At 44.6% G+C, this 21718-nt stretch overlaps 1 protein-coding gene across 2 annotated transcripts in view; it reads right to left on the bottom strand.

Moving 5' to 3' along the window:
• Positions 1-21718, bottom strand: part of NDFIP2 (Nedd4 family interacting protein 2) — a 112854-nt gene that overhangs the window by 55491 nt on the left and 35645 nt on the right. The window contains exon 4 of one of the 2 annotated variants that reach the window (XM_077297184.1): positions 13576-13635. The exons of the other annotated variant lie outside the window; for it this stretch is intronic. Within the exon in view, the coding sequence (XP_077153299.1) occupies positions 13576-13635 (60 nt within the window). The remainder of the gene's footprint in view (positions 1-13575; positions 13636-21718) is intronic. 2 annotated transcript variants of the gene reach the window in all.

Raw genomic sequence — 21718 nt, forward strand, 5'->3', positions numbered from 1 at the left:
GACTGAAATAACATTTCCTTTCAAAGCAAAAATCTAGAAATGTTACTACTATAGTTTAAGAATTAAAGGAATATTACCATCATCATAAATTGAGTATTGTTGGATAGTGTTGATAAATTAATACTAATTTTGCTATTTACACTTTATTAAAATGATCACACATTCTTGTAATTAACTTTTCTTTTGTTTACAGTTAGTTTCCTTGGAGACAGACCATCAGTGCGAGACAGCAAAAAATGTGCAGTGCTTGCAAACTCTTTGCTACTGAGCTTGTAAGGACTGTTTGGAAGCTGGCTGGGATCATTGAAGCCCACTTATATATCCTAATCCCAGTGCTTAAAAGCTAGACAGCAGTGGTGGTCTGTCTCCTAGGCAATGAGCTGTCAACAGAAAAAAATGAGTTATTGTCTCAAACTATTGTCTGCAAATTTTAGTAAACAGTAAATTGGAAATGCTCCCATTTTTACGAGCACGATCCAACAATATCCATCCGTGAAGATGGGAAGAAGCCTTTTAAAAGCTACAACAAAAAAAAACGTATTCCTCTAATTCTTCCTGAGACGTCGTAACTGAACTGGTTATCAAGGCTGCGCCCATCTGTCACATGAAGTCATAGTATACAGGGATACACTGGGGCATTCAGCAACATCCATCCGGCACAACAAAACTTCTCCAACACTCTGGAATTTCGCACTCAAATTAAGCCCAGCTTTTATGTCATGGAACCAATCTTTTCGGTTATGTCACCTTGCAAAGATCAAGCATTCTCACTCACAGATCAGGCCTGGTAATGGTGACGGGCCACATAGCACAATGAAGAAGAAAAAAAGTGACAGCGCTGTAGGGGTGTCAGAGAAAAACAAAAAAGTCTTTTTATTACTCTGCTCACTTACAATACAAGCAATGGTTTGTCCTATAGAAAATTTCTTTATTAAACTTTTACATTGGTTGAATCATTGCTGGGGTATTTTGCATGTAGGAATAAAAAGACTTCCCATTTTCCTACAAAACTAAGTGAGTGCTGACATTGTAATAATCTACCACACAAGATTTTTATTTATTTATTTTTTTTATTTAGCGCTGTGGACATTTACTATTCTGGAAGGTTACTTAGCACAATCTGCCACTAAGCTGCTGACATAAGTCTACACCAGACCTGGGCAAAGTGCGGCCCGCAGGCCACATCCGGCCCTCTGGCTGTCTCTGTCTGGCCCATGGAACGAGACAGCCATGGGGCTGAAAACCTGAGGTCCGCACCGTACCCGCCCGCTCGCTGTATCCTGCAGTCAGCATTGGTGGAGGGGCGGCCTCAGGCCGCTTCCTTCACCAATCAGCGTGTGAAACAGCTGACGTGCTGACATCATTTCATCGCACCAGATGTGTACCGCCGGAGAGTCAGCGCATCGGAGACAGCAACAGAAGTAGGGCACCTGGGAACAGGACCGAGGTGAGCATGTGGTGTTATTTTTTTTCATGGAGTTGAACATGGGGATTCTATGGCGGTGAACATGGGGATTCTATGGCGGTGAACATGGGGATTCTATGGCGGTGAACATGGGGATTCTATGGCGGTGAACATGGGGATTCTATGGCGGTGAACATGGGGATTCTATGGCGGTGAACATGGGGATTCTATGGCGGTGAACATGGGGATTCTATGGGGGTAAACATGGGGATTCTATGGGGGTAAACATGGGGATTCTATGGGGGTGAACATGGGGATTCTATGGGGGTGAAATGCAGCACAAGGGTAGGCTATGGCGGTGACATGCTGCACACTGGGAGGCTATGGGGGTGACATGCTGCACACTGGGAGGCTATGCAGGTGACATGCTGCACACTGGGAGGCTATGGGGGTGACATGCTGCACACGGGGAGGCTATGGGAGTGACATGCTGCACACGGGGAGGCTATGGGAGTGACATGCTGCACACGGGGAGGCTATGGGGGTGACATGCTGCACACGGGGAGGCTATGGGGGTGACATGCTGCACATGGTGAGGCTATAAACTCTAATGCCATACATGGGGAGGCTGTGTGGGGTTCAATCATTCAGTCTCATTCAGGCCTCATTCAGTATGTGGAGAGACTGTGGCTCATGCTGTACATAAAAAGGCTGTGTGCGGCTCATGCAGTTTATGGGGTGGCTGTGTGGGGCCTCATGCACTATATGGGGAAACTGGGGCTCATGCTGTACATGGAGAGGCTGTGTGGGGCTCATGCCGTATATAGGGAGGCTGTGTGGGGCTCACGCTGTACATGGGTAGGCTGTGTGGGGGCTCATGCTGTATATAAGAGGCTGTGTTGAGGGGTTCAAATATATATAGGGGTGTCAGCATACTTAATTGTGCTCAATATTAAGTGATACAATCTACTATATAACTGTCTAAGGGTACTTCCATCTGTCTGTCCTTCTGTCTGTCTGTCGCGGTTATTCGTTCGCTGATTGGTCTCGCCAGCTGCCTGTCATGGCTGCCGCGACCAATCAGCAACGCACACAGTCCGGAAAAAAATGGCCGCTCCTTACTCCCCGCACTCACTGCCCGGCGCCCGCATACACCCCTCCGGTCACCGCTCACACAGGGTTAATGCCGGCGGTAACGGACCGCGTTATGCTGCGGGTAACGCACTCTGTTACCGCCGCTATTAACCCTGTGTGTCCCCAACTTTGTACTATTGATGCTGCCTATGCGGCATCAATAGTACAAAATGTAATGTTAAAAATAATAAATTAAAAAAAAAACCCCTGTTATACTCACCCTCTGTAGTCCGCTGAGCCGCTCGCCATCTTCCGTTGCAGGTTGCGGTGGCAAAGATGGTATGGCAGAAGGACCTGCCATGACGTCACGGTCATGTGACCGCGACGTCATCACAAGTCCTGCGCGCCTGCGCGGAAAGGACCTGACGTGACGTCACGGTCATGTGACCGCTACACGGTCATGTGACCGCGACGTCATCACAGGTCCTGCGCTCAGACCAACCCTGGGAGCGGAAGCTGCCGTGGACTACAAGGGGCTCTCAGAAAGGTGAGTATATGTTTATTTTTTATTTTTTAACCTGTGACAAACGTGGCTGGGCAATATACTACGTGACTGGCCAATATACTACGTGGCTCTGCTGTATACTACTTCGCTGTGCAATATACTACGTGGCTCTGTGCTGTATACTACGTGGCTCTGTGCTGTATACTAAGTCACTGGGCAATACTACGTAACTGGGCAATATACTACGTCGCTGGGCAATATACTATGTAATTGGGCAATATACTACGTGGCTCTGTGCTGTATACTACTTCGCTGTGCAATATACTACGTGGCTCTGTGCTGTATACTACGTGGCTCTGTGCTGTATACTACGTCACTGGGCAATACTACGTCACTGGGCAATATACTACGTCGCTGGGCAATATACTATGTAATTGGGCAATATACTACGGCGCTGAGCAATATACTACGTCGCTGGGCAATATACTACGTCGCTGGGCAATATACTACGTGACTTGGCAATATACTACGTGCCTGGACAATATACTACGTGGCTGGGCAATATACTACGTGGCTGGGCAATATACTACGTGACTGGGCAATATACTACGTGGACATGCATATTCTAGAATACCCGATGCGTTAGAATCGGGCCACCATCTAGTTAATATTATATTATATTAATATAATATTAATAAATTAATATTGAGTAGAATTAATTTCAAGCTATTAGTTCGGCACTCCACAACAGTCATGATCTCTCATGTGGCCCGAGGAAAATTAATTGCCCACCCCTGGACTACACCCACATAGAATGGAGTCCTCCCTCTCCATGCAGTTTTCCTCTGCTGTAAATATTCATTTGTACTACAGGACTGTCCTTAAACAAGCTTCCCTGCAGCCTACCAGTTCACACACTCTGCTCTATGACTTCATGTACCTTTGGCACATTGACGGCCCCTATATCCTTTTCTGCGGCTCCCAGGCAGATTCCTGGAAACCACAGTGCTTGGCCCGGAAGCAGCGTTTTGCCGGGCTTGGGACTTTTAATTGCCCTTTACATTGCAAGCACGTGCATGCAGCATTCAATACAGAATGCTACGCGCATGTAATGAAGGAATATATCCTAAAGCTGGCCGGCGCCAGCGTCCCCAGCCACGCTGTAGGCTCTACAGATGGCCTCAGCCCCGCTGCATCGCTTTACAGACGTCTCCAGCCCCGCACCAGCGCTCTACAGATGGCCTCAGCCGCGCTCCAGCTCTCTACAGACAGCTCCAGCTCTCTACACACGGCCCCAGCCTCTCCTGCGCTCTACAGACGGCGCTTTCCAGAAAAAGATAAATGCCTTGTTCTCCAAACAATAGTGATGAGCGAGTGTACTCGTTGCTCGGGTTTTCCCCAAACACGCTCGGGTGACTAACGAGTAATTGTTAGTGTTTGGAGATTTAGTTTTCATCACGGCAGCTGAATGATATACAGCTATTAGCCTGGCTGAGTATATGTGGCGGTTGCCTGGTTGCTAGGTAATCCCCACATGTAATCAAGCTGGCTAATAGCTGTAAATCATGCCGCTGAGGCGATGAAAACTTAATCTCCGAGCAGTCATAAATACTCAGACCACCCGAGCGTGCTTGAGAAAACCTGAGCAATGAGTACACTCGATCACTACCAAAGAACCATCCAAGGTGTACTCCTAACTACAGAGTAACAGTACAAATCGAGCAACTCCACCAATAGCAGAGACTGAACAATACTAGAGGAACATATGGGAGAAGGAAAAAACACTCAATATCAGTGCAATGCTGCGATATGACAATGAAAAACGGCAACGACCTAGAACAAGAACCAGTCCCTATTACAGAAAAGCAGATATCCAACAGTGAGTCAAGAACATGAAGAGTTGGGACAGCACCTGGCCCAGACATGATCCACACCTACTGGCTAAAGAAATTAACAGTGGTACAGGATAGAAAGGCAAAGCAGATTAACCAACTGCTAGAAGCAGGCCACCAACCAGCTTGGCTAACACAAGGAAGAACACTGCTGATTAGTGTTGAGCGATACCGTCCGATACTTGAAAGTATCGGTATCGGATAGTATCGGCCGATACCCGAAAAATATCGGATATCGCCGATACCGATACCCGATACCAATGCATTTCAATGGGACGCAAAGTATCGGAATGGTTCCCAGGGTCTGAAGGAGAGGAAACTCTCCTTCAGGCCCTGGGATCCATATTCATGTGTAAAATAAAGAATTAAAATAAAAAATATGGATATACTCACCTCTCCGGGGGCCCCTGGATCTTACCGCTGTTACCGGGAGCCTTTGTTCCTAAGAATGAGCGCATGAAGGGCCTTCGATGACGTCGCGGCTTCTGATTGGTCGCATGACCACTCATGTGACCGCTCATGCGACCAATCAGAAGCCGCAACGTCATCGAAGGCCCTTCACGTGCTCATTCTTAGGAACAAAGGCTCCCGGTTACAGCGGTAAGATCCAGGGGCCACCGGAGAGGTGAGTATATCCATATTTTTTATTTTAATTCTTTATTTTACACATGAATATGGTTCCAATACCGATTCCCGATACCACAAAAGTATCGGAACTCGGTATCGGAATGCTCAACACTACTGCTGATCATGAAGGATCCTCACAAAAGAACAGTTCCATCTAAAGCCCCCGTCACACTAAGCGAGGTCGCTAGCGAGATCGCTGCTGAGTCACAAGTTTTGTGACGCAACAGCGACCTCAGTAGCGATCTCGCTATGTTTGACACGTAGCAGCAACCAGGCCCCTGCTGTGAGATCGCTGGTCGTGTCGGAATGGCCTGGACCTTTTTTTGATCGTTGAGGTCCCGCTGGGTAGCACACATCGCTGTGTTTGACACCTTACCAACGACCTCGTTGACTACAACGTCACACAGGACGTCCCTCATCAAGGTCTGAATCGTCATAATAGCTGCCATGTGACAGGGTCACAACGACCAACGACATCGTTGTACAGGTCGCTACAGGTCACCGCATCGCTGCTGCGTCGTTGGGAAGATCTCACTGTTTGACATCTCACCAGCGACCACATAGCGACGCAGCAACGATCCCTGACAGGTCGTATCGTTGTCGGGATCGCTTTAGCGTCGCTAAGTGTGACGGGGCCTTAACTACCACCTAATAACCTGCCTAACAACAACAACATTGAAACTCCTGTCAGGCGGAATCATAAACACCAAGCTACAGAACCATATGAACCAGTACGTGAATCCAGCTCAGAAAGGCATTGGGACCAACACCAGAGGCTCTAAGCACCAGCTCATAGAAGATAGAGAAGTCGTTCAAGACTCAACATCCAGACAGACCATTCTCAAGATAGCCTGGATTGGCTAGAGGAAAGCCTATGACTCAATGCCACACACGTGGATCTGTGAATGCCGGTCTCTCTACTATGTCAACAGGAAATTAAGAACCTTCCTCAGAAACTCAATAGGGCTATTGAGGACAACATTGGAAGTCAACGCAAGACAACTAGCACAAGTGACCATCAAATACGGCATATACCAAGGTGATGCCCTGTCCCCATTGCTGTTCTGCATAGGCTTGAACCCCCTCAGTCAGATAATTACAGAGTTTGGCTATGGATATAAGTTCAAGTGTGGAAGCACCATCAACCACCTCCTCTACATGGATGACATCAAGCTGTATGCGAAAAACGAACAAGACATCAATTCACTGATCCACCTGACAAGGATCTACAACAAAGACATTGGGATGTCCTTCGGGCTGGAGAAGTGGGGCCGGTTGGTAATAAAGAGGCAAGATAGTCAAAAATGATAGAGTGGAATTACCAGCAGGACACATAGCAGATGTACAGACATGCTACAAGTACCTCGGCATCACACAGGGATACGGTAACCATGATGAGAAAGCAAGAAAAGCAGCAACATCCAAACACCATCAAAGGGTAAGATAGGTCCCGAAGAGCCAGCTCAACGGGAAGAATATAATGCACGCCATCAATACATATGCCCTGCCAGTTATCAGATACCCTGCTGACATAGTGTGCTGGCCAAAAGAAAAGATGGAAGCTGCAGATGTGAAGACACGAGAGCTCCTCACAATGCATGGAGATCTCTACCCTAAGTCTAACACCCAAAGATTGTATACCAACAGAAAGGAGGGTGGTCGAGGCTTGATAAGCATCCAAGCCACCATCACGACTAAAACAAGGAGTATACAGGAATACATTAGAAAAATGGCACCAAAAGATGAGATGCTGAGAGAAAGCCTAAAGCAACAACACCAACAACAACAGATCTGGAAGGAAGAACAGGAACATGAAGCGCCATGGCAAGACAAGCCACTGAATGGGATGTACCATTGACAGATAATGGACGTGGCTGACACAGAGAAATCCTACCAAAGGCTGGAGAAAGCTGGACTCAGACAGCATGGAGGCACTAATCATAGCGGCACAAGAGCAAGCAGCAAGTACCAGATCCATAGAAGCAGGAATCTACCACACAAGACAAGACCCAAGGTGCAGACTATGCAAAGAAACCTCAGAAACCGTCCAACACATAGTGGCAGGATGCAAAATGCAAGCAGAAACAGTTGGGAAAATGGCTACAACATCTGAACTCTCTGTCCAGAAAAGCGCAATGCTGGGAACAACTAAGATCCTGCACAGAACCCCCAAACTCCCAGGCCTGTGGTAGAGGACCAGAGAATGACAAAGGATAAAAAATACCACCCCCATATATATATCGCATACCATTTATTACACACTATCTTGCTCTTACATTAATACCAACATCACAAGCAGCCATTCACTAGGCAGTCAGATGGAGCGGCCAGGTTTCAGTCGCAAACCGCAGCAGTAATTAACCTCTCCGGTTTTGAGATTGCTTATTATACAATCACTGCTAGTCAGTAAACAATCACCAAAGCGCAGTTGTTAATTTTCCCCTGTGAATTGAACAGTTTCATGGCTGTTCGGTCAGGCCTTACCCCGAGGACATGCATAATTACTTAAAGGCCCATTTACAAGCAGTAATGTTGCAATTTGTACATTTTTATGTAATAATTGCCTAAATGTTCACAATTTAATAACAAAATACAAAGAGTACATGAACTATTTGTATCAATGGGACATGTTAATGGTTATGTTCCAATTCTTACAGAGCTATGTTGGTGCTACGATTGGATAGGTGTACAAAACACTAATTGTGCCATAATTGGAATGGTCTCATCTTCTAGTGCAGCATTGTTACATGTAAATAGGATTTAATCAGAACCTGTCATGTTGTAAATGCAGTCAGATCTGTGGGCAATATGGTATAGAGGAGGAGAAGCAGAGCAGAAGAATAAACAGGATTGTTGGTAAAATATTCAGTGTAACTTGTATTTTATTGAATGAAATCCCGTGTGTTTATTATTTTATTATTATTATAATTATGGTCACTTATATAGCACCATGAAACTCCACAGCGCTTTACAGACATCATCATCACTGTCCCCATTGGGGCTCACAATCCAGATTCCCTAACAGTATGTTTTTCGAATGTGGGAGGAAACCGGAGAACCCGGAGCAAACCCACGCAAACACAGGGAGAACATACAAACTCCTTGCGGATGTCCTTGGTGGGATTTGAACCCAGGACCCAGTGCTGTAAGGCTGAAGTTCTAACCACAGAGTTTGATGAGAGAAAACCGACTTGGGGTAAGTTGGGAACCCTTTGATGAAGTATAGTGCCTATAATGGAGAGGTACATGGCCTCAGTGTGGGGAGGCTTTGGTTGCCATTATGCTGGTAATGAGGGGGGCTCTTTGTGTGACTACGGTGGGGGAGATGCTGGATGTGGCTCATGATCATCTCTCAGAGCGGAATATGGCTCTCAGAAAAATAACAGCTGGAGACCACTGGTCTGATGCATCATGCTCTCAAGAACACATGATATATAGCAACGCAATTAAAGAAAAGAATAGACAGCTAAGCGATCCGTCAGTGATCAAAGACCAAATAGCAAAAACATAAATGAGCAAGTTTATTTGTGTAAGGGTTTATAAGGGGCTGTGTCAGCATGACAACCCCTTCATACACTGTAGTCAGCTAGGTTATCTGCTACGAGTCCATTGTTACAAACCACTAGAAATCACCTGGGGGGGAACTTGTGGCTGGCCAAAGATATATTTCTGTCAATGTCCACTACAGGGGACAGTGAAGTAGTTAACACTACCTGGTCACACTGGCGCTAACATTAGTTATGTCTTAACATAAAACTATTCATACAAAGCTAATATAACATAGCCACAAACAGGTCAAGTGTGTCGAGCTCTGGCACATTAGGCAAAGTCATGAGTGGAGGGCCCCCCTGGGTACCAGCCAGTGGAGGGCCCCCCTGGGTACCAGCCAGTGGAGGGCCCCCCTGGGTACCAGCCAGTGGAGGGCCCCCCCGGGTACCAGGCAGTGGAGGGCCCCCCCGGGTAACAGCTAGGGGAGGGCCCCCCCGGGTAACAGCCAGTGGAGGGCCCCCCCTGGGTACCAGGCAGTGGAGGGCCCCCCCTGGGTACCAGGCAGTGGAGGGCCCCCCCTGGGTACCAGGCAGTGGAGGGCCCCCCCTGGGTACCAGGCAGTGGAGGGCCCCCCGGGTACCAGCCAGTGGAGGGCCCCCCCGGGTACCAGCCAGTGGAGGGCCCCCCCTGGGTACCAGCCAGTGGAGGGCCCCCCCTGGGTACCAGCCAGTGGTGGGCCCCCCTGGGTACCAGGCAGTGGAGGGTCCCCCCGGGTACCAGCCAGTGGAGGTTCCCCCCCGGGTACCAGCCAGTGGAGGTTCCCCCCCCGGGTACCAGCCAGTGGAGGTTCCCCCCCGGGTACCAGCCAGTGGAGGTTCCCCCCCGGGTACCAGCCAGTGGAGGTTCCCCCCCGGGTACCAGCCAGTGGAGGGCCCCCCTGGGTACCTGCTAGATACCCTAGGAGGGTATATAGAGAATGACAGTCTTAAACAAGTGCTTTCAGAGTATTCTATAATACAGAATAATACTATCAATTCAATAAATCTGTGACGATAAGCTTAGGATTATCAAACAGGCAGCAACAATACAAGGTAAACTGGATTATGAAAACTACAACTTTATTGAACTTTCTATAATAATTCAATTATTTCATAATTAAAAACATAAAAATATGAAGGCACTTTGTAAATTGTCTTGATAAAAATATTGCAACCTACAGGAACTTGGCATCTCTATGTTATAGACTACAAACAGCCCCTTTTGCGGTCTGATATATACAGCGCTAACATATTCCGCAGCGCTTTACAGTTTGCACACATTATCTGCACTCATGCAGATACATAAGAGCTATAAGCAAACTGATGGGACAATTTGAAAAATTGCTATTTTTGTTATTTTAGCTTTTTGTATTGATGTGTTTACTTTGCGGACCGATTTGTGGAGAAACCAACTGAAGAAATCAATCCAGTAGACATAGCTGCAAGAGCCAGTCATTCAGACAGTTTTTGGGTAGACACACACAATGCGCATTATGGTTAATGGAGTATACAGGTCCTAAAGCATATCGAAGAAGGGTAAAATGGAAAGAAGCCAGATTAGAGCGTGGGATTGGCCTGCCTAAAAGGATGTGTTCATTGAGTAAGTTTAAAACTGTGGATGTTGAGAGTATAAAACTAGAAAAAAAAATTATTCACTCCCTTATACAGACTTTCGGCTGTTCACCAAACACCAATCAAACAAGAAGAATTTAAAAACCTCAACACAATTAACAGAGCAAGTCGTTCCTCCAAATTCACCAGAAAATGACTACTGCAGTCTCAGAATAACTCAACCCCTACATGAAGACTTAGTATAACTCCTTTGGTTCTTATGAGCCGCTGGAAATGTGATGCATAGCCAGACCCAGCATCTGGCAGCAGTACTGAGGAAACTTTGCCCAGTCTTCAAGGGCAATGACCTGTAGTTCACTAATATTCTAAGATTTGTGTGCAGTAAGGCTACGTTCAGATTTGCGTTGTGCGCCGCAGCGTCGGCGCCGCAACGCACAACGCAAACAAAAACGCAGCAAAACGCATGCACAACGCTGCGTTTTGCGCCGCATGCGTCCTTTTTTTCATTGATTTTGGACGCAGCAAAAATGCAACTTGCTGCGTCCTCTGCGCCCGGATGCGGGCGCTGCAGGGACGCATGCGGCGCAAAACGCAAGTGCGACGCATGTCCATGCGCCCCCATGTTAAATATAGGGGCGCATGACGCATGCGGCGACGCTGCGGTGCCCGACGCTGCGGCGCCGAACGCAAATGTGAACGTAGCCTAATTGCCTTCTTCAGATTCCACCAAAGATTTCTATAGTGTTCAAATCTTGAGACTAATGGACACTCCAGAACTTCTGAAACTAAGTCTTGGTGGACTCTTGAGAAGTGCATGGGGTCATTTTCCTGTTGGCAGAACTAACGATAACCAAGATTCAGCGTCATCACAGAAGGCAAGACGTTTTCTCCTGGGATGTCCTGATACTTATTTGAATCCATCTTACCCGCCACATTTTAAAGGTTCCCACTGACAATGGAAGCAAAACAGCCCTAGAGCAACATCAATTCACCACTATGCTCCACCATAGGTATAGTGTTATTTTCATGCTATGCTTCATTCTTTATTCTCCAGAAATACTGATCCATTGGCCTGAAAAGTTCCAGTTTTGTTTAATCGCTCCATAGAACAGAATCACAAAAATTCTGTGGCTCATTTATATGGTTTTAAGCAAATTGGAGGGGACTTTTCTTGTGCATCTGGGGGGTGGGGAACATGTTGGAGATTAGGAAAATGTTCAGTATGCAAATTACTGTGCAAACTGAAGCAAGCTGCCACCAAATCTTGCTGCAGATCTCTCGAAATCAACTCGGGGGTGGAAAGGATTTGACCACCTCTCTCCTCAGGAATCTCCTGGAAGCCGATGGCTGCTTACTCTTTCTGCCGCCTCCAGTTAGTGCAGACAGTGTTCATTTAAATTTGAAATGTTGAACATCTTCTTCTGTTTCCTTTCTTGAGCAAAGCTATGATTGCTTCACAACTTTGTGAACCACTTTTGACAATCCAAGATTATTACTGAACTGGAGACCATTGCCCAGCAGGAAGGAGTGAAGCATCAAGTTTGCAGTACCATAGGTCATAACTAGTGATGAGCGAGTGTGCTCGTTACTCGAGTTTTCTGAGCATGCTCGGGTGTTCTCCGAGTCTCTTGGGCGAGCTCGTATATTATGTTTGGGTCCCCGCAGCTGCATGATTTGCGGCTGTTAGACAACCTGAACACATGCAGGGGATCCCTTTTTGTTAGGCAATCCCTGCATGTAGTCAGGCTGTCTAGCTGTCGCAAATCATGCAGCTGCAGGGACCCAAACAATCTACGAGCACGCCCAAGAGACTCGGAGAACACCCGAGCATGCTCAGAAATCTCGAGTAATGAGCACACTCGCTCATCATTAGCCATAACAACCAAAGGGTTCTCTAGTCAGTACTAATGACGCTTGTCACAAAAAAGTTGAATAATTCTGAGACTTCTATAGTCATTAAAAGTGGAATTTTGGGGGGAATTTAGACAAACCACTTATTATAATAGTTATGTTGAGGTATTTAAAGGGAACCTGTCACCTTGGAAAACCTGCAGATTTCCTCCTGGAGGCCAGCAGCTTTCAGTTATAAGGCAGTGCAGAAAGCAATTGCAGTCACCGCTCGCTATATTGTAGGCACGCCCCGGCACGACGATTGAAAGCCGGTTTTGTAGCATTTCGAGAGCTGTCGGTCAAAGTGTGAGGCATGCTTATAGCGGACACACACAGTATACTGAGCTGTACGTTAATCTCTCCCTGCATCAATTCTATAAATGAAATTTAGCCGCTACCAGGAAGAAATAAATTCATTTCTTCTGGTAGCCATTCTCTGCACATTAATGCTATAATCTACTAGTAAATAACATTGTCCAAGGTGACAGGTTCCCTTTAAATTCACCTCCTTTCGCAAAACAGCAGAAAGTCAATTTGTACATTTTTTTAAATTTGTATATGTTGCTAATAGTCCTCATATACAATGGGGGCCGCATAAGTATTTGTCTGTAGGCAGAGGCTCAGACCGGTGACACATCAGTCTATTCTCAGATCACGTTTTGTGATGTAAGGGTTTTTCCTTGTCTTACTAATGACAAAAAGGAAGAATCAGGTCACTGCAAGACTTTCCAACTTATTAAAAAAATCTTCTTGTATGAAATTGAGCTCATTACCAAGAGCTACGCCTACACATCCCGATTCTCAGACTGACTGACACCAGACCCATTCATCATAATTGAAGACAAAGCCAGAACGCTTGTGATAGATAAGGATGAATTCTTTATACCATCCTAACAAGTCCTCTTGAAGGTAGGGCGCTTAATAAGAGAAGAGAGCAGCAAGACAAAGGAAATCATTACCATGCAATAAGCTATGGAGGACAATTCATTATCCAAGCTTTTAATAACAACAGATGGAAAAAGAGAGAACGTTCACATCTCAGCATGAAAGACATTGATATCAAAGTCTAAAATGGTTCCATACCTCGGAAGGACTGAGGAATATTTCATCAAACAGACTTCTAGACTCTCTAATTTGGCCGTGCTTAGCATGTAAAACAAAGACACAAGACAAAAGAACTGAAGCAGTTAGGTCACTGACCTAGAAGGAAGCAAACAATTTACCAGTTTCGCAGCCTTCAGATGATTTCACATTATTATTACAGAAAACATGAAAATAAAGATAATGAGAAGTTATACCAAAGACTCAGAAAGTAAGGGTGTACATATTAATAAGATATGCTGAAAGGTCAATTACCTAATCAGAGAGTAAGGAATTTGCACCATCTCCCAAGATACGCAACATTTCAGAAGCAATTGTCAGATAAACTCATTTCACTGCCCACTAAAGGCAGAGAAATCGGTGATTAAAAGTTCCAACCAGCAGATATTGGATGGTAATGCTCTTACTATGGGGCTTATACACCATGGAGTTATCAGTATGACCCAGTAGATGCCATTCGGGTGCTAACATTTTATATGGGCAGCCTCACACCAAGTCTACGGGGGATGATGCGATAGGCCGGAAAATGGCCATAAGTATTGAGGGGGGTTTTCATCTTATTTATATGCCTGCTACTCCAGCGTTGCCTCTCTGCCTCTGCCCTCAGCCCTTATTGACATGACAGCAGCTATACCATTACCGCTAATGTTAATTACTGGGCTCAGCTGTGATCCTAATTTATTACTACAATCCCTCAAAATTGATATGAGGATGTCAGAACTAAAAGGTGCTCATACTGTTCAGATTAGGGCCACCTGGACCTGCCAATATCAGCAGTAGCAACCAACCATCAAGTACATTAGGTGACTTGCCAAAGTTTGCTCAGCCTATGTCAAAGGATACATAAGACTGAGTGTGTTGAAATTTACATGCCTGATCCATTTGTTCTACAGAGATGACAATTTAGGGTATGTTCCCACGGTCAGGAAACGCTGCGGGTTGGACGCTGGGTACATCCACAGCGTCCAACCCGAAGAGCCAGATGTTATAGTGGATGGAATTTCTAGAAATCCCATGCCCACTATGCGTGCACGGACGCCTCCGGCTTGCCTGCGGAGACAGACATGTGGCGCGTCTTTCGAGACTGCAGCATGTCTATTTATCTTGTGGAGATGCTCTGTCTCCGCAAGATAAATTTCCCGTCCAATGTATTAGGCGCTGTGATTCCGCATGGTTCAATGAACACATGTGAAATCACCTGCATTCAAAAGCCGGCAGCGCTTTGGACGGAGCGGACATGTGCTGTAACCAAAGCGCTGCCTAATACTGACCGTGGGAACATACCCTCAAAACCTGAGCCAGTACGATAAGCAAGTATACGTGCAAAGTGTAAGATCACATTCACACTGTGGCCATTTCACAGACAAAAGCCAACTTAAAAAAAAAAAAAAAAAGAGCATAGACCCTACAACAAATAAATAAGTGGTAACAATACAAGTAGATACCAAAGGGTACATAGTTAAAGTTATTTTGATTTAAAAAAAAAAAAAAAAACAAAAAAAAAACCACATAAAAGCCATCCAACCACGATAAGGTGTACTCAACGGGACAGTCCTAACTTGTCTAGTATTAAAACCTTACCATACGTCATACGACAGTCATCGTGAATAATAGAGCTAACCAAGTACCCCCATGTGATTTACATGTATTATTATTTAGTCATTTACTTGTTGTAGGGTCTATGCTAATTTTTGTTTCTTTTGGTGGCTTTGTCTAGAGAGGAACTGCTATCAGTGATGTCCAGCTCAGCAAAACTGGGTGTGCATGTGTATGCGGAGTTACGGTAATTAAGAATAACCAATCAGCCAACAGCTACTAAAGGTCTATAGCAAGCTTAAAACCTACCAAAATCAGCCAAGTCTGGGAAGAGTCTGTGAATGTACATGAGTCATCAGAAAAGCTTTCCTATGGGGTCATGCTGGATCTACTGGATCATAAAATAACATTTCCAAGATGTGTGTGATGTCCCCATTGTAATCCCCCCCCCCCCCCCCTTACCCCACACCAAAAAAAAAAAAAAAAAAATTACATCCAAATGTCAAAATCAGGGAAATGGTTGTTGGCAGCAATAGGCAGATTAGCACACCAACATATTAATCTGATACCACACTGGTCATGTACATTTAATTTAGCATAGGTAAACTTTTATGCTAAATTATCAAATTTTCAGGACAATCATTAGTACATTAACTGCCTCGTAAAACTTCAAAAATGTTATGTTATATTAAAAAAAAAAAATAAAGTACCACCACCCCAAAAAAAAAAAAAAGAAATCTTCATAGAAAATATGATTTAATAACCAACGATGCCTGGTTTCCATATATCCAGGCCATATGGAACAGATTTCTTATGGCTGAATAATCATCATCAGTTGTCACACTGGTACCAGCCATTCTGAATTTTCACTAGTTTCTACTGCAAACCAATGATCTGGATCAAAAAAGGCAACATGTAATGTTTTTTAATCTGCTTCTTTAAAGGATCAACAATGGATGTGCCTTATAAATGTGAACCATCCCATAGCAATGGGCAATCCTTTATGCATCGGTTTCTTACACAAAATTTCATACCCAAAATTTGTGATCTGGCTTCTCGAAAGGTCTGATGCAACAACTGTTGTCCGGATGAAGTCGGCCCTCTCAGGCTGCCGTCACACTAGAAGTATTTGGTCAGTATTTTACCTCAGTATCTGTAAGCCAAAACCAGGAGTGGAACAAATAGAGGAAAAGTATAATAGAAACATATGCACCACTTCTGTATTTATCACCCACTCCTGGTTTTGGCTTAGGCTGGTTTCACACTTGCGTTTTGATCTGCAGCGTTTTAGCGCTAAAAAACGCATGCGTTTTTTTTTCTATACTTAAAGGGCCACTGTCACCCCCTCCAGCCGTTATAAACTAAAAGAGTCACCTTGTGCAGCAGTAATGCTGCATTCTAACAAGGTGGCTCTTTTAGTTTTTGATTCAGTTAATCCCTCAATAAAGCGTTTTAAAGTTTGCCACAAATACCTGACTTTGTACCTGGAGGCGGTCCGAAGCCTCCTCGGTGAATCTCCCAACTGCCGTCACTCTTCTCTTCAGGGGCGATGGTCGCCGCCCCCTTCGCGCTGTTTCTTCTTAAATCCGGCGCCTGCGCTGTGCGTGCCTGCCTGGGGCAGGCGCAGTCTTCATTGTCAGTCACAGCTCAGATGCAGGTTGCCGCAATATACACTAATCCTCACCAGCGTTTGTAATGAGGCAGCCGCAAATAACAATGCTGGAAGGCGGGGGAGCAGGGGGAGTGTCCGAGATGGGGGAGCGCCTGAACAGCGAGGTGCGCATGCCCAGGAATGCCAGTCCCGCACTGTGCTTAATGAATAACACAGTGCGGGGCGGGGATTCAGCAACAGGGTGGCCGCACTGCCCGCACAGGCGCAGTCAGGCACCCGGCATCTGAGCTGTGACTGACAATGAAGACTGCGCCTGCCCCAGGCAGGCACGCACAGCGCAGGCACCGGATTTAAGAAGAAACAGCGCGAAGGGGGCGGCGACCATCACCCCTGAAGAGAAGAGTGACGGCAGTTGGGAGATTCATAGAGGAGGCTTCGGACCGCCTCCAGGTACAAAGTCAGGTATTTGTGGCAAACTTTAAAACGCTTTATTGAGGGATTAACTGAATCAAAAACTAAAAGAGCCACCTTGTTAGAATGCAGCATTACTGCTGCACAAGGTGGCTCTTTTAGTTTATAATGGCTGGAGGGGGTGACAGTGGCCATTTAACATTAAAAAACGCATGCGTTTTTTAGCGTGCGTTTTGACGCGTTTTCGGCAACGCATGCGTTTGACGCGTGCGTTCATTTGCAGAAATGCAATATGTAGTAATTTCTAGCGGCGTTTTTTGCCGCAAAAAAACGCATGCGTTTATTTGCGGCAAAAAAATGCATTGCTGTCTATGTAAACGCATGCGTTTTTAAGCACATGCGTTTGTTTGCGTTAAAAACGCATGCGTTTTTTTAGAAAAACACAAGAAAAAACAAGAAAACCCTAACCCTAAGGTTAGGATCCCTAGTAACCCTAGGGATCCTAACCCTAACCCTAGGGATCCTAACCCTAACCCTAGCTATTTCTGTTTTCAGTGGGTTTTCTAGTTGATTTTGATGATTGGCAGCTGTCACACACTTCTCAGCATGCGTTTAAAAAACGCAAACGCTGGAAAAAACGCATGTAAACGCCGCAAAACGCCTCATTTTTTTTTTCTGCATGCAAAAACGCATGCGTCTAAAAAACGCGGTGTTTTGCCGCATTTACATGCGTTTTTTCACCACATGCGTTTTTTTTTAAAACGCTGCAGATCAAAACGCAAGTGTGAAACCAGCCTTACAGGACTAAAAAAAACCTATATTTTTTCTATTTTGTGATAAAAATGCACATTAGATTTCAGATCTGGGCTGGATTACCAGACTCTCCGGAATATCTACCATCAGATTGTAGGAGCAGTTAACCCTGTGTGTGGTAGTAGAACATAATATAATGATGTGTATGAGTAATAACAAAAGTAGATAACCAGAAAAAAGTGGTAAAAAGACAGAAATTCGACTTTGCGGCTTTCGTTTTGCATTGTAAAGGCGCTTAAGTACAGCAACTCATCAGACGCCGCTCTCTTTATCTCACTCGAGAGAAAACCATTTCATACTGTGTAATTGAGCCGGGCTGACAGACTGAGACGGTCTAGAACAACTCCCCGTGTGCTGAAATGGGCTCATAGAAGGAGATAGCGCTAAGTACTGCTCTCACAAGGCATAAAACAACATTACCAGATAACAGCCTGAAGTAATGTGCTCTACAACCACAATCGAGTCGAGAGCTGCCGGAACAGAACACGCACATAACAGGAGAACACCATCCCAGCGCCACTATATTGGGTACTTAGATCTGTCACATCTATTACCGGGAGTTTCATTGTGGCCAGCAAACAAGGACGAGAAGGAGGAAGATTTCGGCAATTCAAATTAAAACTTTTCTTACACTAAAACTGCACTTAAAGGGACGTTACTTGCATTAGAAACCAATTTATTATAACAAAGTTAATACAGGGCTAAATAAAGCCAACAAGTATTTTTCCCATAAATGGCTATATTTTGCCTTTACAGCAGTGTGCAAAAGAGCAGTGACTTCAAAAACATGAGTTAATAAAGTCTTTATTCTAGTTTTTATTTCTATGCATTGGGAACATTGCACACTGCTTTCTGCTTCAGAACATGGAGAAATGTATAGAATTGAACTACTTTACCGAAAAGAACAAAAAAATTAACAATGGGCTGTTCAAAAAAAATAGCAGTGTCTGCATTTGTCTTTACAAACGCACTATATGTACTTTTTTGTAGATTCAGCATTCCTGTGAATCAGTAACCTAATATTTAGTTGTATAGCCACAGTTTTTTAGAACTGCTTCACATCTCTGTGAGTCAACCAACTTCTGGCACCTGTCACCGCATAGAGTCAACCAACTTCTGGCACCTGTCACCACATAGAGTCAACCAACTTCTGGCACCTGTCACCACATAGAGTCAACCAACTTCTGGCACCTGTCACCTGTTATTCCAGCCCAGGTGCTTTCACTACATCCCACAATTTTTTGGCATTTGTTGGCTTTTCCTCAGAAACGGCATTTTTAATGTCACCAAACAAGTGTTCTATCGGATTAAGGTCCGGGGATTGGGCTGGCCACTCCATAACCTCAGTTTTGTTGGACTGGAACCAAGATTTTGCTCGTTTTACTGGTGTGTTTGGGGTCGTGGTCTTGTTGAAACACCCATTTCAAGGGCATATCCTCTTCAGCATAAGGCAACATGACCTCTTCAAGCATTTTAATACACGCAAACTGGTCCATGATCCCTGGTATGTGGTAAATAGGTCCGGCACCTTAGTAAGAGATATACAAGCACATATCATGATGCTGGCACCACCATGCTTCACTGTCTTCATAGCGTTCTGTGGCAGGGTTTGGGGGTCGTCTGACAAACATTTGCAGCCCTTTGGATCCAAAAAGAACCATTTTACTTACTTCAGTCCACAAAATGTTTCTCCATTTCGCTTTAGGTCAGTTGATGTGTTCTTTGGCAAATTGTAATGGTCACAGTACTCACTGGTAACTTGAGACGGTCTTTGATCATCCTGGAGCTGATCATTGGCTGAGTATTTGCCGTTCTAGCTTTTCTTCCATCCATTCGAATGGTAGGCTTCCGTTTTCTACCACGTCTCGCTGGCTTTCCATTTTAAAGCATTTGAGACCATTTTAGCTGAACAGCCTATCATTGTCTGCACTTCTTTATAAGTTTTACCCTCTCCAATCAACTTTTTAATCAAAGTATGCTGTTCTTCTGAACAATGTCTCGAATGGCTCAGGCTTTTAAGGAGAAATGCATGTACAACATGTCCTGGCTTCACTCTTAAATAATGGCCACCTGATTCACACCCGTTTCTTCACAGAATGATTGACCTCACTAATTGAACTCTACACTGCTATTATTTTGAACACACCTCATTTCAATTAATTATTCTAATACACAAGACTCAAAAACCTGCAGGTCATGAATGCCCAATCTGTTGGTTTTCTTAGTATCTACTGCAACTGGTAAATTGTTTAACATGTGGTAATTAATTTATAACAAAAACAGTGTTTAATCTGGTTGTCATATTGGACTGCTATTATTTTGAACACTACTATATACAGTGAAGCAAATAATTATTTGATCCCTTGCTGATTTTGTAAGTTTGCCTACTGACAAAGACATGACCAGTCCATAATTTTAAGGGTTGGTTAGTTTTAACATTGAGTGTAGGAATATCAAAAATAATATCCCCAAACATCACTTTTTTTTTCTTTTTTTTTTTTTTTTTACACCAAGTAAACTGCAAATACTTTTCGCTTTCTTTTGATGTATGCTGTGCATGTGATTTGTAATGGTGGGCCAAACCTTTTAATGGTTAGCATTTACAACTTAAATGGGTTCTCCAAGAATATAATAAAATGGCCTCCGTTACATAATTCAAACAGAAGCCATCCTAGTCATGTCAAGATGAGCTGCAGTCTGAAGAAGCACAACTCCTAAGACCTGTGTCTCAACTGACAGAAGACCAGTATCGTAAGCACACATACCGAAGCTACTGAACAAGTGTGCAACAGAAGAAAATTATTCCTTCTTCTCAGCTGACTGAGCACAAAGATTTTTTTCTCCAGTCTCTGCTCTCAGTCAGCCCATGAGAAGATTTATTTCTTCTTCTATGCAAATTGCCTCTTCTGAGAAAAAGAGGACTTAAAGGGACTCTGTCACCTGAATTTGGAGGGAACAATTTTCAGCCATAGGGGTGGGGTTTTCGGATGTTTGATTAACCCTTTCCTTAAGTTGTAAAGCGCTGCGGAATATGTTGGCGCTATATAAATAAAAATTATTATTATTATTATTACCCGCTGGCTGCATGCTGGCTGCAATATTGGATTGAAGTTCATTCTCTGTCCTCCATAGTACATGCCTGCGTAAGGCAAGATTGCCTCTTCTGAGAAAAAGAGGACTTAAACTCTATAGCGCCTAGTTTCTTCTCCTGTCACACACGTCTCCAGCAGCTCCAATATGTGCGTTCATGATACTTGTCTTCTGACATTGGAGAGACACAGGTCTCGGGAGTGAAGTTCCATCAGACTGCAGCCCATCCTTATGTGACTAGGACGGGCTGCCCTCTGAATTACGTGACAGGGGCCATTTTATGACATTCTTTGAGAACCCCTTTAAACAAATTAGCTGCTAATATCTAACAAGTTCTAAAAGCGACCATAGACACTAGAACTAGAGAAAAACAGGAGACCGTTTTCCCCAGATTATTGGAGGTTATAAACAACAGTTTCTGTATTTTATGACTTCTGTATACTAGAGTGTTTATATGTGGTCTATAACACTAGCGGCCGAGAGGTTGTGGGCCACCAGCCTATCCAACATATGTCCCATTGCTTCTTAATATGGCCAGCTGTAGATTAGCGGCACAAAACTGTGCCGCTAATTATAGACCTGTCTCTAATCTTCCCTTCATCTCTAAACTCCTGGAACGCCTCGTCCACTCCCGTCTTACCCGCTATCTCTCAGATAACTCTC

The sequence above is a fragment of the Ranitomeya variabilis genome, chromosome 3 (assembly GCF_051348905.1).
Source record: "Ranitomeya variabilis isolate aRanVar5 chromosome 3, aRanVar5.hap1, whole genome shotgun sequence".
NCBI lineage: Eukaryota > Metazoa > Chordata > Amphibia > Anura > Dendrobatidae > Ranitomeya > Ranitomeya variabilis.